Source organism: Heptranchias perlo, chromosome 2 (assembly GCF_035084215.1).
Source record: "Heptranchias perlo isolate sHepPer1 chromosome 2, sHepPer1.hap1, whole genome shotgun sequence".
Classification (NCBI taxonomy): Eukaryota; Metazoa; Chordata; class Chondrichthyes; order Hexanchiformes; family Hexanchidae; genus Heptranchias; species Heptranchias perlo.
The window spans coordinates 125,562,210-125,580,865 of NC_090326.1; the positions used below are offsets into that span (position 1 = coordinate 125,562,210).

The 18,656-nt window shown below is 43.2% G+C and overlaps 1 protein-coding gene across 1 annotated transcript in view; it reads left to right on the forward strand.

The window, feature by feature from the left end:
• mrc1a (mannose receptor, C type 1a) overlaps nt 1-18,405 on the forward strand; it is a 151,654-nt gene extending 133,249 nt beyond the window's left edge. Inside the window, exons 25-30 of the mRNA XM_068007082.1 lie at nt 2,577-2,742; nt 4,425-4,577; nt 5,459-5,575; nt 9,853-10,020; nt 10,109-10,144; nt 17,050-18,405. Coding sequence (XP_067863183.1) covers nt 2,577-2,742; nt 4,425-4,577; nt 5,459-5,575; nt 9,853-10,020; nt 10,109-10,144; nt 17,050-17,282 — 873 coding nt within the window. The 3' untranslated portion in view covers nt 17,283-18,405. The remainder of the gene's footprint in view (nt 1-2,576; nt 2,743-4,424; nt 4,578-5,458; nt 5,576-9,852; nt 10,021-10,108; nt 10,145-17,049) is intronic.
• Nucleotides 18,406-18,656: the final 251 nt, after the last annotated feature.

The following is an 18,656-nucleotide window of genomic DNA, read 5'->3' on the forward strand; positions in this document are numbered from 1 at the left end:
TTTATCGGACGCTCCCTCCGCTCGGCTCGGCTCCTCTCAGCGCTCTGAAATCCCGCGTTTTATCGGACGCTCCCTCCGCTCGGCTCGGCTCCTCTCAGCTGTTCTCAGCGCTCTGAAATCCCGCCTTTTATCGGACGCTCCCTCCGCTCGGCTCGGGGCAGTAGCAGCACGGATACGAAATTGCTTAAGTGACAGGAAACAGAGGGTAGTGGTGAACGGTTGTTTTTCGGACGGGAGGTAGGTGTACAGTGGTGTTCCCCAGGAGTCGGTACTAGGACCACTGCTTTTTTTATATATATATTAATGACTTGGGCTTGGGTGTACAGGGCACAGTTTCAAAATTTGCAGATGACAAGGTACCGCATGGTAGGTTGTTACATAAGGTTAAATCTCATGGGATCCAAGGTGAGGTAGCCAATTGGATACAAAATTGGCTTGACGACAGAAGACAGAGGGTGGTTGTAGAGGGTTGTTTTTCAAACTGGATGCCTGTGTCCAGCGGTGTGCCTCAGGGATCGGTGCTGGGTCCGCTGTTATTTGTTATTTATATTAATGATTTGGATGAGAATTTAGGAGGCATGGTTAGTAAGTTTGCAGATGACACCAAGATTGGTGGCATTGTGGACAGTGAAGAAGGTTATCTAGGATTGCAACGGGATCTTGATAAATTGGGCCAGTGGGCGGATGAATGGCAGATGGAGTTTAATTTAGATAAATGTGAGGTGATGCATTTTGGTCGATCGAATCGGGCCAGGACCTACTCCATTAATGGTAGGGCGTTGGGGAGAGTTATAGAACAAAGAGATCTGGGAGTACAGATTCATAGCTCCTTGAAAGTGGAGTCACAGGTGGATAGGGTAGTGAAGAAGGCATTCGGCATGCTTGGTTTCATTGGTCAGAACATTGAATGCAGGAGTTGGGATGTCTTGTTGAAGTTGTACAGGGCATTGGTGAGGCCACACTTGGAGTACTGTGTACAGTTCTGGTCACCCTATTATAGAAAGGATATTATTAAACTAGAAAGAGTGCAGAAAAGATTTACTAGGATGCTACCGGGACTTGATGGTTTGACTTACAGGGAGAGGTTAGACAGACTGGGACTTTTTTCCCTGGAGAGTAGGAGGTTAAGGGGTGATCTTATCGAAGTCTATAAAATAATGAGGGGCATAGATAAGGTCGATAGTCAAAATCTTTTCCCAAAGGTAGGGGAGTCTATAACGAGGGGGCATAGATTTAAGGTGAGAGGGGAGAGATACAAAAGGGTCCAGAGGGGCAATTTTTTCACTCAAAGGGTGGTGAGTGTCTGGAACGAGCTGCCAGAGGCAGTAGTAGAGGCGGGTACAATTTTGTCTTTTAAAAAGCATTTGGACAGTTACATGGGTAAGATGGGTATAGAGGGATATGGGCCAAGTGCAGGCAATTGGGACTAGCTTATTGGTATAAACTGGGCGACATGGACATGTTGGGCCGAAGGGCCTGTTTCCATGTTGTAAACTTCTATGATTCTATGATTCTATGACACAAAACTTGGAAGGGTAGTATACAGTGAGGAGGATAGTAATAGACTTCAAGAGGACATAGAAAGGCTGATGGAATGGGCAGACACATGGCAGATGAAATTTAACACAGAGAAGTGCGAAGTGATACGCTTTGGCAGGAAGAACAAGGAGAGGCAATATAAACTAAATGGTACAATTCTAAAGGGGGTGCAGGAAAGGAGAGACCTGGGGGTATATGCGCACGAATCTTTGAAGGTGGCAGGACAGCTTGAGAAAGCAGTTAAAAAATCCTACGGGATCTTGAGCTTTATAAATAGAGGCATAGAGTACAAAAGCAAGGAAGTTATGTTGAACCTTTATAAAACACTGGTTCGGCCACAACTTGAGTATTTTGTCCAATTCTGGGCACTGCATTTTAGGAAGGATGTAAAGGCCTTAGAGAGGGTGCAGAAAAGATATACTGGAACGGTTCCAGGGATGAGGGACTTCAGTTACGTGGATAGACTGGAGAAGCTGGGTTGTTCTCCTTTACTTAGAGTAGCGAAGGTTAAGAGGAGATTTAATTGAAGTGTTCAAAATCATGAAGGCCCAAGGGTCGAAAACTAGAGGACACAGATTAAAATGATTGGCAAAAGAACCAAAGGCGACATGAGGAATAACTTTTTTACGCAGCGAGTAGTTATGATCTGGAATGCGCTGCCTGAAAGGGTGGTGGAAGCAGATTCAATTGTGGCTTTCAAAAAGGAACTGGATAAATACTTGAAGGGAAAAAAAATTACAGGGCTATGGGGAAAGAGCGGGGGAATGGGACTAACTGGATTGCTCTTACAAAGAGCCAGCACAGGCTCGATAGTCTGAATGGCCTCCTTCTGTGCTGTAACCATTCTATGATTGTATGATATCCATACATTATTTTGAGTGTTCGAGAATCAATGGGGCAAGTGATGTTACAAATCAGGGTCAAGAAAGAAACCAACTGCTGCCGCTTTAAGCAATAAAAAAAACACAGCTCACAGCCTCATGAATTTAAATGATTGTGAACACTGATGCTACATTTTACAACTGAAATATTTTTAGACTTCAAGACAGTATAGATGGATTGATGGATGGAAACTGCGTTTTTCAAAATGGGATGTTGGAGAGCCCAAGAACAGTTACGAATGTGTCTTCATTGATCTGGATGGACGTTGGAAAACTTCGAATTGCAACAATGAATATTATGCCGCTTGTAAAAAATCTTCTGGTAAAAAAAAACATTTATCTCACCATAAATTTCATTACAGTTTGTGATTAACAGACTTTTGAATTGAGGTTTTAATAACATTAAAATTGTAAATTAGCAACACAAACCAGATTTCACTTGTATCAATAACAGTCGCAGTTTCCGCATACTCCCGGATATAGATAACACTGGTAGAAAAATATATAAATTCCATTACTTTTAGTTTCAGCATTTGTAGCTTCCATAAACACATAGTTCTTAAATTTGGCTTGTGATAAGCTTTCACTTTACATACTTCTTTTGAAATTGAGAAACCTAGGTAAAAACAATAGGAGACAGCAAGCAGTGGTCAGACAATGCCTGGTTTGCAGTTTAAAAGCCTGTACATTGTAGGAGGAAGAGAAAGCTGGGGACATGAGTTCAGCAGTTTTGATATCCTGGAAAAGAATGAGTTACAGTAGGAGACAATACAGTGAGTCTTGATTTCAACATTGTGAGAAACAGCATGGAGTTTGGAGTGTGGAAAAAGTGAGAAAGTTCAATAACCATAATAGTAATGATAAAATGGAGAAAGGCAAGAAAGGTTGCAGCAGAGAAGCAAATGAAGGGCTTTGAAATTTCTGATGCCCCGATATGTGAACTTAATTGAAAAATTATTGAATTTTAAGCACACATTTTAATGAAATGTCAATAGTAAAACTTTCTCTGAGCAAATTATGAAAATAACTAACTTCTTGCGTAGCAAATAACAAGGTAACACTGTAAGCCACAGTGCTGAATTGACACTTTAATTGCAAAATGTTAGTACTATAACTGCTTTGTGCTCTTTTGGTTCTCAGGATGTGGACACCACAGCATTTAGTGTCCATTCCTATTTGCTCTAAGGGCACTGAGAGTCATGCATTGGGGGACTGGGTAGGGGGGACAGTAGGTTCCTTCTGTGAAGGACATTAGTGAATCAGTTGGGCTTAGTACAATAATTCTGTAGATTTTAAAATCTTTTTTCTAGTGCTAGTCCTGTGTTCCACAAGTGGCTACATTTACTGAATTGAATTTCATAACTTGTCATGGTAAGATTTTAGCTCATAACTGACTTGCTAGAATCGTGCCAGAATCACTTCACTACTATACCCTATGACCTGGCCTTAGCAAAGCAGAAAAATACGCCTGCAAATTCTTACTGAAAATATTACAAATTCATCAAACTCCTGAGCAGTTAGGAGTACAGATGAATACAAATAAATTATTTATTAGATTAACATTCCATCAGAACAACAAGCAGGGTTATAGATGAGATTTCCACATAGAATTAAAGACAAATCAAATATTAGTTGTTTGTTGGCAAGGAAATATCTGCAACGGGCTCTCTTCGGTTGGTCGTCAAGTGTGGTAATGTGCCTCTTCTCACAGTGAGATGGAGGGAAAATTGAAGATTGGTTCAATTTGTGGCACTCTTTCATGCACCTCCTGGTGGGCAGTTAAAGCACAGCAATGGCAGGAGCCTAATAGATCATTTCCCCATCCTTCAAATGGAAAGTGATGCATGTTATGAGGGACTTAAAGGGAAGGGGAGAAGCAGAATTTTATTTTAAAATGTGAATAAAAACATAATGGGTTATCTGTGCTTTAACTGAAGATCTATCTAAGGCACAGATAAGATGAGTCAGAAGGATCTTTATTTTAATATTGTTTTTTTTTGTCAGAGCAACCACCTACCGATGCACCTCAACTCCCTGGAAAATGTCCAGAAACAAAGAGGTCCAAAGTTTGGGTCCCATTCCGTGGCCACTGCTATTTATTTGAATCAACATTTACAAGAAGCTGGGCCGTTGCCAGCCTTGAATGCATTCGTTCTGGTAAGAACTTTGCTTGAGGTGGATGTGAAATCGCACTTTTTCACATCATAACTTTCATTTCCCCTCTTGAGGAGGAAAGTGAAGATTAAAAGCTTACCAAGTGAATCCATGTCCTACCAGCAAAGCACGTTGTCCACCAGTGTGCGAAGTATTACAATGATTGCCGTTTTATAATGCAAATTGAAATTATTGCAAGCAAATGAACTATTTAACGCACTCCCAATCACCCATTTTTCTCAATGTAGCGCACTCCAAAATATATATTATTCGCTATGTAAAACACACAGGAGACACTCTTTCCTGTAACATGCAGTAGAATAAGACCCGATATTGATACAATTTGAGTCTTCTGATTCACAAATAAAAACCTGCCATCAATCTCTGACAACCACCAGAATTAAGAACACTTGTTGAAAATGAACAAACTGCAACAACAGAGACTGGAGTTTTTTCAAGTCTGTCATAGAGCTGAACATGCAGATGACATTAAAAAAAAAAATCAATATTTAATCTTGTTGTTTAGGACATCTCTGGAACCCTTCAATATACCACTATTTTGTACACAATCCAGTTAATGTGCTGTTCTTTCTGTAACACATTTACAACCTCCTATTCTCTGTGTAACATGTTATGTTTATTTAGTCTGTGTATTGGCACAATCTTAGCAGTTGCTTTGTTAGATTTAAATAAATATGAAAAACTTCTAAGTGTTCCCCAAACTGACCTATAATCATTTACAGCAGGCCACTTAAAAAGGACTGATCTCAATGATTCTTAGTGGATTGCAAAATGCACATTAATCAGCCTTGCTTGATGACCCGGTTAAATTATTTTCCTTTTTATACTTGTATGAATAATATATATTTATTTTCTCTTTGCAGGAGCTTCATTAGTAAGTGTAGAAGACCCTGTAGAAAGTAACTTTTTACTACATACAACAGAAATGATGGCTGACAAGGCATCATCTTTCTGGATAGGAATGTATAGGAATGTCGAAGGTAAAAATCCTTACTTCCTAATCAACTGCTGCTCCTTTGAGCAAAAAATTAAAATTTCCAGAACTAACTATGAAGGAGTTACCTTGATGTGTAACTAACACAATGAATAAGTGTCTTTTGTGCTAAATTTCATTGATGTAATATTGTCTAATATTAAAGAAAACCTAATTTTTTTATTCATAAAGCAAAATATGAATGGTTGCAGCAATAGTGTACAGTTAAATATTTGGTACACGTTTTCTCCTGTTGAAGAGCACAGATATGGAGGAATGCACTAGGTGGATTCTCATTAAGATTAAGAACCTACGCAGAGTATATCTGAAACCTTTTATATTAAAAATGGGCCATCTTACTAGAGAGCTGTTGGAGGTGTGGGGAGGAAAGCACCCTAATTCACATTGTGCTAAAATAAAACCACTGTGGGCGGATTATTGGGGGCCCACTTTGACATATAGTTAGCTTGGCTCAGTTGGTAGCGTTCTTGCCACTGAATCAGAAGATGTAGGTTCAAGCTCCATTCTAGCATTTAAGCACATAAGTGTGGAATTGAAGGAATGTTGCATTGTTGGAGCTGATGTCCTCTGGAATGAGATGTTAAACCACGGCTCCTTTCTGCTGGTTCAGGCAGATGTTAAAGATCCCACGGTACAATGAAAGGAAGAGTGGAGAGTTCTCCCAATGCTCTGACCGACATTCATCCCTCAAACAACACCACCAAAAACAGATTAACTAATCATTCATCCCATAACTGTTAGCGGGATATTGCTGTGTGTAAAATGGATTCTGTGTAAGGAGAAGCTAGATAAGCACATGAAGGAGAAAGGAATAGAATGATATGCTGATATGGGTTGATGAAATAAGGGGTAGGAGGCATAAACACCGGCATGGACCTGTTGGGCCGGATGGGCTGTTTCTGTGCTATAGACTCGATTTAGTTCTATATAATGTGTTTGCATTTCAAAGTAATGAATTGACTGGAACTTTCAACTTTGATGGGGAGTGCAAAATGGACACCCATTATACACCCAGACCGATTTTCAAGTCCATGGAAAGGAAAATCAGGCCCGGTGTATAACAGGCGGCCGGTCCGAGATCGCCCGACAGGCGGCCGGTCAGAGATCGCCCGACAGGCAGCTGGTCCGAGATCACCTGACAGGCACCCGGTCCAATATCGCCCGACAGGCAGCCGGTCAGAGATCGCCCGACAGGCGGCCGGTCAGAGATCGCCCGACAGGCGGCCGGTCAGAGATCGCCCGACAGGCGGCCGGTCAGAGATCGCCCGACAGGCGGCCGGTCAGAGATCGCCCGACAGGCGGCCGGTCAGAGATCGCCCGACAGGCGGCCGGTCAGAGATCGCCCGACAGGCGGCCGGTCCGAGATCGCCCGACAGGCGGCCGGTCAGAGATCGCCCGACAGGCGGCCGGTCAGAGATCGCCCGACAGGCGGCCGGTCCGAGATCGCCCGACAGGCGGCCGGTCAGAGATCGCCCGACAGGCGGCCGGTCAGAGATCGCCCGACAGGCGGCCGGTCCGAGATCGCCCGACAGGCGGCCGGTCCGAGATCGCCCGACAGGCGGCCGGTCAGAGATCGCCCGACAGGCGGCCGGTCAGAGATCGCCCGACAGGCGGCCGGTCAGAGATCGCCCGACAGGCGGCCGGTCCGAGATCGCCCGACAGGCGGCCGGTCCGAGATCGCCCGACAGGCGGCCGGTCAGAGATCGCCCGACAGGTGGCTGACCCAACATCGCCCGTTTTATGCCCCTGCAAAAGTTGAAAGTTCCCATCGTATGTGAAGTTTGGGATGTTTCTGAAATGTAATAAGATACTATATTTCTGGAAGTCTTTATTTATTTTTTCTCTTTATACTTGGGACACTTATTGCCCTTAATATGTATCCTTGGATTCAGGGCTCATGCAGCGGTTTCAAAATAGTGGGGAAAAATGTTACACTCAGCACGGGTGGTGAAAAGCTTGATTTTCTGTGTTTTTTTAAATTACAACTATTCATTTGGAAAAAGATTCTTCAAATTTCTGTATTTTTTTTCCATTAACTATAACATAAGAACATAAGAAATAGGAGCAGTAGTAGGCCATTTACTCCTCGAGCCTGCTCCGCCATTCAATAAGATCATGGCTGATCTTCAACCTCAAACTCCACTTTCCTGCCCGATCCCCATATCTCTTGATTCGTCTAGAGTCCAAAAATCTATCGATCTCAGCCTTGAAAATACTCAATGACTCAGCATCCACAGCCCTCTGGGGTAGAGAATTCCAAAGATTCACAACTCACTGAGTGAAGAAATTCCTCATCATCTCAGTCCTAAATGGCCAACCCCTTATCCTGAGACTATGACCCCTAGTTCTAGACTCTCCAGCCAGGGGAAACAACCTCACAGCATTTACCCTGTCAAGCCCCCTCAGAATCTTATATGTTTCGATGAGATAACCTCTCATTCTTCTAAACTCCAGAGAGTATAGGCCCATTCTACTCAACCTCTCCTCATAGGACAACCCTCTCAACCAGGAATTAATCTAGTGAACCTTCATTGCACTGCCTCTAAGGAAAGTATATCCTTCCCTAGATAAGGAGACCAAAACTGTATGCAGTACTCCAGGTGAGGTCTCATCAAAGCCCGGTACAATTGTAGAAAGGCTTCCTTAGTCTTCTACTCCAACCCCATTGCGATAAAAACCAACATGCCATTTGTCTTCCTTATTGCTTGCTGTACCTGCATGTTAACTTTCTGTGTTTCTTGTACAAGGATACCCAAATCTCTCTGAACACCAACATTTAATAATTTCTCACCATTTAAAAAATAATCGTTTTTTCTATTCTTTCCACCGAAGTGAATAATCTTACATTTCCCCACATTATACTCCATCTGCCACGTTCTTGCCCACTCACTTAACCTGTCTATAACCCTTTGCAGACTCTTTGTATCCTCCTCACAGCTTACTTTCCCACCTGGTTTTGTATCGTCAGCAAACTTGGATACATTACACTCATCCTTTCATCTAAGTCATTAATATAGATTGTAAATAGCTGAGGCCCAAGTACTGATCCTTGCAGTACCCCACCAGTTACAGCCTGTTGACCTGAAAATGACTCGTTTATCCCTACTCTCTGTTTTCTGTCCATTAACCAATCCTCTATCCATGCTAATAGATTACCCCCAACCCCATGAGCCCTTATCTTGTGTAACAACCTTTTATGTGACACCTTATCGGATGCCTTTTGAAAATCCAAATATACGACATCCACTGGTTCACCTTTATCTACCTGCTAGTTACATCCTCAAAGAACTCTAATAAATTTGTCAAATACGATTTCCCTTTCATAAAACCACGTTGACTCTGCCTAATCATACTATTATTTTCTAAGTGCACTGTTACCACTTCCTTAACAATGGATTCCAGCATTTTCCCGATGATTGGTGCCAGGCTAACCGGCCCGTAGTTCCCTGTTTTCTCTCCCTCCTTTCTTGAATAGCAGTGTTACAATTGCTACCTTCCAATCCACTGGGACTGTTCTAGAATCTAGGGAATTTTGGAAGATTATAACCAATGCATCCACTATCTCTGTAGCCACCTCTTTTAGAACCCTCAGATGTAGGCCATCAGTTCTAGGGGCTGCATCGTTTGTTGGCTTTTAGTCCCATTAGCTTCTCCAGTACTTTTTCTCTACTCATATTAATTACTTTAAGTTCCTCACTCTCATTAGCCCCTTGGTTCCCCACTATTTCTGGTGTAACAATGTAACACTTTAGGATATATTAGTGCTGATTTAGCAAAATGACAATTTTATGTTATCATTTTTTTTCTCATCCCCCCCCCAATGCATTGGCTCTTGCTGTGTACAGTCCCACAGGTGCCAGCATCCCTCTGGTACTTCCTCCAAATGGCCATTCTTCATTTGTGGCCTAGGTAGTGAGTGTCAGCAGACTAGTTGACAATGGAGAGTAGCACAGCTGAGCCCAATGTTATCCTCACCCAAAGACTACACAGAAGCAGGGGTCACTGGATAGCAATCAGGAGGACAAACCCTGGCTCATTATTGCCCTTACTAGCCCAGGGATACAGAAGGCAATTGCAGCACCTCAAACACTGACTGGCTGAAATCAATTAATTCAGTGCAGACAACAGAGACTCTCCCAGTCCGTGTGGCTCGCTGCCATTCAAGGGGCTGCATTTACCCACTCAGTCATTGTGGGATATCTTTGTGGCATGAAAAAAGTCAGGACATTCTATTAATTTTAACTATTTGTTTTCTCATTTCAGGTGATTGGTTATGGATAGACAATAATGTGGTGGACTTTGTGAACTGGAATAAAGGAGAACCTTCAGCGCATAAAAATGAAGACTGTGTTGAAATGTTCTCAGAATCAAGTTACTGGAACAATGCTCCATGTAAAATGTTTAAATTCTACATTTGCAAAATGCCAAAAAGTAAGTTATACGGTACAGTGGTTGCCTAAAGAAATGTTTCCTTGTTGCAGGATTTACCCGAATAATAACCAACATTTCTTCTTTACAGTTATTGACCTAACTGAGGCACCTACACAGCTGGAAGGTAAGAGCTAATTGCACCAAAGGAAATGTTATTTATAAACTAAATGATTTATAAACTTCTATTTACCCAGAGACTGTCCATAGCTTTCTCCTGCTGGGAAAGCAGGATGTTTCAGGTTATAGATTTCTTTATGACTGTTATGAATGATCTGACCAATAAGACTAACACAGAACAATATAATGCAACAAGTAGAGAATGCCAGTTTTCTGCTCTGCCCTAGGTGTCATATTGTGGTGTTGTATCTAGTAGTCCAGTTGAAATTGATAAATCCCCTTGGGGACACAGTGGTGCCAAACATTGCTAATTCTCAGTGCCACAGAGCAGGATCATATACAACGTCCCTCACTGCTTAGATCCCAATCTCAGCTGCTTTGAGCATAAAGGTGCCAAGCAGAGGCTGTGACATCTCCCAAGAGGAGGAATGGAATATCAGAGGGAAAATCACATGGTTGGCACCTGGCATCCCCTAACAGCTGGTGGAGACTTGGGAATAGACCTTGTGTCCACACTCTCAGCTGCAAAGGTATCATGCCAGGCGGATGAAGAAGGGGCAACATCACAGAATAAAAAGGATAGAAGGATATGCTGATGGGGTTGGATGAAGTAGTGAGGGAGGAAGCTCGTATGGAGCATAAACACCAGCATGGACCTGTTGGGCCGAATGGCTGTTTCTATGTTGTACATTCTTTGTAATTCTATGCAAGAGGGGTTTTGATAGAGTAGATGGGGAGAAACTGTTTCCACTGATAGGACGGTTGGTAACCAAAGGATGCAGATTGAAGGAAATTGTCAAAACAATCAGAGAGGAGATGAGGAGAAAATTTTTTATGCAGCGAGCTGTTATGATCTAGAATGCACTGCCTGTAAGGGTGGTGGAAGCAGATTCAACAGATTCAATAGTAACTTTCAAAAGGGAATTGGATAAATACTAGAAGGGGAAAAATTTGCAGGACAATGGGGAAAGAGCAGGGGAGTGGGACACTAATTGGATAGCTCTTTCAAAGAGCCAGCACAGGCATGATGGGCTGAATGACCTCTTTCTTTGCTCTATGATTCTATGAAAAGGGGGAAACCTACCCAAAAGTCAAAAGCAGAAACTAACAAAGCCAACTCTGTCAATAATGGTAAGTTAGTGTGAATGATGAAGGAGAATTAGACCTTCATTTAGTGGGAGAATCTGCTGATTTTTTACAACTTGGATGTTTCTGCCTCCAGACTCCTTTAACTCCTTATTACCTTAACATGCAGGTACAGCAAGCAATTAGGAAGACAAATAGTACATTAGCCTTTATTGCAAGGGGGTTGGAATATAAGAGTAAGGAGGTCTTGCTGTAATTATATAGGGCTCTGGTGAGATCACACCTGGAGTACTGTGTATAGTTTTGGTGTCCTTACCTAAGGAAGGATATACTTGCTTTCAAGAGGGTGCAACGAAGGTTCACTAAATTGATTCCTGGGATGAGAGGGTTGTCCTATGAGAAGAGATTGAGTAGGATGGGCCTATATTCTCTGGAGTTTAGACGAATGAGAGATGATCTCTTTGAAATGTATCAAGTTCTTAGAGGGCATGACAGGGTAGATGCTGAGAGGCTGTTTCCCCTGGCTGGAAAGTCTGGAATTAGGGGTCATAGTGGCTAGTTAAAGGGTTGGCCATTTAGGACCGAAATAAGGAACATTTCTTCACTCAGAGGGTTGTGAATCTTTGGAATTTTCTACCCCACAGGGCTGTGGATGCTCAGTCGTTGAGGATACTCAAGACTGAGATTAATGGATATTTGGACACTAAGGGAATCAAGAGAAATGGTGATAGGGCAGGAAAATGGAGTTGAGGTAGAAGATCAGCCATGATCTTACTGAATGGCAGAGCAGGCTCGAGGGGCCATATAGGGTAGGATATGGTAGCATAGTGGTTATGTTATAGGACTAGTAATCCAGAGGCCTGAATTAATAATCCAGAGTTATGAGTTCAAATCCTGCCGTGGCAGCTGGGGAATTTAAATTGAATTAATTCAATAAAATCTGGAATTTAAAAAAAACTACTATCAGTAATGGTGGTCATGAAACTACCAGATTGTCATAAAAACCCATCACTAATGCCCTTTAGGGAAGGAAACCTACTGTCCTTATCCGGTCTGGCCTATATGTGACTCCAGACCCACAGCAATGTGATTGATTTTTAATGGCCCAGCAAGCCACTCAGTTGTACAATCTCGCTACAGAAAGTCACAACAAGAATAAAACCGAACGGACCATTAGGCACCGGACACGACAAAGGCAAACGCAAACCAAGCCTAGTCGACTCTGCAAAGTCGTCCTCACTAACATCTGGGGACTTGTGCCAAAATTGGGAGAGCTGTCCCACAGACTAGTCAAGCAACAGCCTGTCAGAATCATATCTTTCAGCCAGCATCCCAGACTCTTCCATCACCATCCCAGGGTATGTCCTGTTCCACCCACAGGACAGACTGACCAGAGGTACAGTGATATACAGTCAGGAGGGAATGGCCCTTAGAGTCTTTAACATTGAATCCGGATCCTATGGCATCAGATCAAATATGGGCAAGGAAACTTCCTGCTGATTACCACCTACCACCCTCCCTCAGCTGATGAATCAGTCATCCTCCATGTTGAACACCACTTGGAGGAAGCACTGAGGGTAGCAAGGGCACAGAATGTACTCTGGGTGGGGGACTTCAATGTCCATCACCAAGAATGACTCGGTAGTACCACTGCTGGCTGAGTCCTGAAGGTCATAGCTGCCAGACTGGGCCTGTGGCCTGTGGCAGGTGGTGAATGAACCAACACGACAAAAAAACCTACTTGACCTCGTTCTCACCAATCTACCTGTCACAGATGCATCTATCCATAACAGTATTGGTAGGAGTAACCACCGCACAGTCCTCGTGGAGGTGAAGTCCCGTCTTCACACTGAGGACACCATCCAACGTGTTGTGTGGCACTACCACAGTGCTCAATGGGTTAGATTCAGAACAGATCTAGCAGCTCAAAACTGGGCATCCATGAGGCGCTGTGGGCCATCAGCAGCAGCAGAATTGTATTCCAGCACAATCTGTAACCTCATGGCCCAGCATATTCCTCACTCTACCATTACCAACAAGCCAGGGGATCAACCCTGGTTCAATGAGGAGTGTAGAAGAGCATGCCAGGAGCAGCACCAGGCATACCTAAACATGTGGTGCCAATCTGATGAAGCTACAACACAGGACTACATGCATGTTAAACAGCGGAATCAACATGCTATAGACTGAGCTAAGCGATTCCACAACCAATGGATCAGATCAAAGCTCTGCAGTCCTGCCACATCCAGTCGTGAATGGTGGTGGACAATTAAACAACTAACGGGAGGAGGCGGCTCCGTGAACATCCCCATCCTCAATGATGGCAGAGTCCAGCATGTGAGTGCAAAAGACAAGACTGGACGCTGCTGATGCGTTTGTAACCACCTGCAGCCAGAAGTGCCGAGTGGATGATCCATCTTGGCCTCCTCCCGATATTCCCCACCATCACAGAAGCCAATCTTCAGCCAATTCAATTCACTACACATGACATCAAGAAACAGCTGAGTGCACTGGATATAGTAAAGGCAATCGGCCCCGACAACATCCCGGCTGTAGTGCTGAAGGCTTGTGCTCCAGAACTAGCCGCGCCTCTAGCCAAGCTGTTCCAGTGCAGCTACAATACTGGCATCTACGCGACAATGTGGAAAATTGCCCAGATATGCCCTGTCCACAAAAAGCAGGACAAATCCAATCTGGTCAATTACTGCCCCATCAGTCTATTCTCAATCATCAGCAAAGTGATGGAAGGTGTCATCGACAGTGCTATCAAGCGGCACTTACTCACCAATAACCTGCACAGCGATGCTCAGTTTGGGTTCCGCTGGGACCACTCGGCTCCAGACCTAATTACAGCCTTGGTCCAAACATGGACAAAAGAGCTGAATTGCAGAGGTGAGGTGAGAGTGACTGCCCTTGACATCAAGGCAGCATTTGACTGAATGTGGCACCAAGGAGCCCTAGTAAAATTGAAGTCAATGTGAATCAGGGGGAAAACTCTGCAGTGGCTGGAGTCATATCGAGCACAAAGGAAGATGGTAGTGGTTGTTGGAGGCCAATCATCTCAGCCCCAGGACATTGCTGCAGGAGTTCCTCAGGGCAGTGTCCTAGGCCCAACCATCTTCAGCTGCTTCATCAATGACCTTCGCTCCATCATAAGGTCAGAAATGGGGATGTTCGCAGATGATTGCACAGTGTTCAGTTCCATTCGCAACCCCTCAGATAATGAAGTCGTCCGTGCCCCCATGCAGCAAGACCTGGACAACATCCAGGCTTGGGCTGATAAGTGGCAAGTAACATTCGGGCCAGATAAGTGCCAGGAAATGACCATCTCTAACAAGAGAGAGTCTAAACACCTTCCCTTGACATTCAACGGCATTACCATCGCCGAATCCCCCACCATCAACATCCTGGGGGTCACCATTGACCAGAAACCTAACTGGACCAGTCGCATAAATATTGTGGCTACAAGAGCAGGTCAGAGGCTGGGTATTCTGCGGCGAGTGACTCACCTCCTGACTCCCCAAAGCCTTATCACCATCTACAAGGCACAAATCAGGAGTGTGATGGAATACTCTCCACTTGCCTGGATGAGTGCAGCTCCAACAACACTCAAGAAGCTCGACACCATCCAGGACAAAGCAGCCTGCTTGATTGGCACCCCATCCACCACCCTAAACATTCACTCCCTTCACCATCAGCACACCGAGGCTGCAGTGTGTACCGTCCACAGGACGCACTGCAGCAACTCGCCAAGGCTTCTTTGACAGCACCTCCCAAACCCGCGACCTCTACCACCTAGAAGGACAAGGGCAGCAGGCACATGGGAACAACACTACCTGCACGTTCCCCTCCAAGTCACACACCATCTCGACTTGGAAATATATCGCCGTTCCTTCATCAAAAACTGGGTCAAAATCCTGGAACTCCCTTCCTAACAGCACTGTGGGAGAACCTTCTCCATACGGACTGCAGCGGTTCAAGATGGAGGCTCACCACCATCTTCTCAAGGGCAATTAGGGATGGGCAATGAATGCTGGCCTTGCCAGCGATGCCCACATTCCATGAATGAAAAAAAAATGGCCTACTCTTGCTCCTATTTCTTATGTTCTTATGTTACCAACAAAGCAATGTGGCAACTTTTGGTTGCATTGTACTACCTTTCATATTTTTGCGATAGGTTTAGATTACGATTTAACTGGGAGGACTAGCTCTGAATCTCTCTTAGTCTTTCCGAAGATACGGTTTTGGACACCTCATTATCAGAAGGATATTAGACCCAAGGAAAGAGTACAATGAAGATTCATCAGAATGTTGCCACGAATGAGAGGTTATAGAAAAAAGGCTAGAAAAAAATTGGGGCTTTTTTTTCTCTGAACAGAAAAGATTAAGGAGGGATGTGACAGTAGTTTTCAAAATCCTGAAAGATTTTGAGTGGGTAAATAGTGAAAGATTGTCTCTGCTGGTTACTAAATCGGTAACAAGAGGGCATACACGCAGGCTCATCACTAGAAGAATGAAACAGAACGTTAGAAGAAATATCTTCACATTATTTTTTTATTCGTTCATGGGATGTGGGCGTCACTGGCGAGGCCGGCATTTATTGCCCATCCCTAATTGCCCTTGAGAAGGTGGTGGTGAGCCGCCTTCTTGAACCGCTGCAGTCCGTGTGGTGATGGTTCTCCCACAGTGCTATTAGGTAGGGAGTTCCAGGATCTTGACCCAGCGATAATGAAGGAACGGCGATATATTTCCAAGTCGGGATGGTGTGTGACTTGGAGGGGAACGTGCAGGTGGTGTTGTTCCCTGCTGCTCTTGTCCTTCTAGGTGGTAGAGGTCATGGGTTTGGGAGGTGCTGTCGAAGAAGCCTTGGCGAGTTGCTGCAGTGCATCCTGTGGATGGTACACACTGCAGCCACAGTGCACCAGTGGTGAAGGGAGTGAATGTTTAGGGTGGTGGATGGGGTGCCAATCAAGCGGGCTGCTTTATCTTGGATGGTGTCGAGCTTCTTGAGTGTTGTTGGAGCTGCACTCATCCAAGCAAGTGGAGAGTATTCCATCACACTCCTGACTTGTGCCTTGTAGATGGTGGAAAGGCTTTGGGGAGTCAGGAGGTGAGTCACTCGCCGCAGAATATCCAGCCTCTGACCTGCTCTCGTAGCCACAGTATTTATATGGCTGGTCCAGTTAAGTTTCTGGTCAATGGTGACCCCCAGGATGTTGATGGTGGGGTTTCGGCGATGGTAATGCCGTTGAATGTCAAGGGGAGGTGGTTGGACTCTCTCTTGTTGGAGATGATCATTGCCTGGCACTTATCTGGCACGAATGTTACTTGCCACTTATGAGCCCAAGCCTGGATGTTGTCCAGGTCTTGCTGCATGCGGGCTCGGACTGCTTCATTATTTGAGGGGTTGCGAATGGAACTGAACACTGTGCAATCATCAGTGAACATCCCTATTTCTGACCTTATGATGGAGGGAAGGTCATTGATGAAGCAGCTGAAGATGGAATGCTTTGACACAAATGGCTATTGAGCCAGAGACTATCGGGACAATTTTGCAAGACTCCACGCCCAGCACAGAGCCATTAATAGGAAAATCAGGTATTGTCAGCGTTCATGAAATAATTTAAGAGGGAATTAGATGAGTGTTTTGAAATGAAGAATGTAAAAGGAAATGGGTAAAGGGCAGGGAAATTATCTTAGAACAGATAGCTCCAATTCAATAGCTAGCACCTGTACAAACATGATGGGATGAACAGTCTCCTCCTGTGGGGTATTATCTTTGATTACATTACTTTGGAAGTTCATTGTGTTTTTCTTCCTTTTCAGTTTTGCAGCCAAAAGAAACATCATCGTACAGCATAACGGGGATTGTGGTGGTGCTGGTTATTGTCTGTGCTGTGGGTGCTGTTCTTGCAGGCTACTTCATTCGAAAGCAAAGGAGGAAGACAACAGATGTGGATACAAATTTTGATAATACTCTTTATTTCAACAGGGAGCCTACAGCTGGACCCTGTGATATGAAATCCCTAGTGACAAATATAGAACAGAATGAACAATAACATTTAATGTAATTTTCAAAAAGTGTTTAAAATATATTGAAATGAATCCATTATGAACTGTATGCAGTTAGACTGGAAATCAGCTTTAGCTACAGGAGTATTAGGCTAAAGCATTATTTTGCTGCAATGTTTTGCACTGGACTCCGTAATTATTCTGCTGCATTACTGTCCTTTTATGAAATATATATATATTGATTATTTTTGTTTTTAATAATGGCCAATCTTCCTGGTGTAAGCTTTTAGAACTAATATGTTCAGTACTTTGGTAATCTTACTGTTACAATAATTAAACTTGTTTTCTTATGTAAATAGGAAAGAGGTGACACCTTATGGCATCATGACAAAGACAACACTGGTATTGATATTCTTTAACTGCTCGACCTACTGCTCAAGTGCTTAGTTGTAACTATCTGGTTAAGGGTTCCAATAAAGAAAACATGCAGGAAACATATAGTCATTAAAAGCATAAGCTTTCAGCAAAAACAATATCATCAAAACAAAAAGTCTTTCACGTCCATAGTATTCTGTTGGTTTATTTTAAATTTTAAATATGTAGGATTAAACAATATTTTGTGATTTAAAAAAAAAGTCAACAAATTTTTCAAATTGTGTATCATTCAGTCAATTTCCGTTCACTATTAATGAGTGAGGTGGTGATATACGGCCATTCAATTTAATAGGCTCATTCAAAGTGCATAGACTGATGAACCTTGATGTAGTTTTTATACCGTTTCACAACTCTACATTTATAGAGATACTACCTAGGCAGACTTCTCAGTGTTCCTGCAGAATACAGCAATATGAGGAGCTGTAGGAATCTATCAAAACCTTGAACGTAACATTTACAAACAATGAAATCCGCAAAAAGGAAACCATGTTCTAATATCTAAAGCAGAAAGATTTTTATTTTCCTAAATATATTGAAGTAATGTGTTGTTTTAATGTGAAGAGTTCTGCACAATTTCTGGCACAATGGTGAAAACAAAAGTATATGTATTTTGAAAATACCTCTCTAATCATATTGCCTTCTCTGTGGCCTGTATATAAACAAATAATGAAATATATCCAGAATTCTTTAAAAACAGCAGTTACAAGGCACCTAATAAAATGTGTTACCTGTAAACAGCAGTGGTACAAGTAACTTTTTCATGTTTGTGCATTGTATTTATTTTAGAAATCATACAATCGGTTCACAATTATACACATTAGAAACTGGTAGTTTATGGTGTTCAGAAGCTAAGTAGCTGGCACCATGCGATGGATTGTTTTCTGTTAAGAAAGATAGACAGTGATACTGCACAAAATGGTAAAAAGAATGGCTGAAAGAAAAATTGGGGAGCCTTTGCTGGATAGTGTAGGAAGTAATCGAGGCGT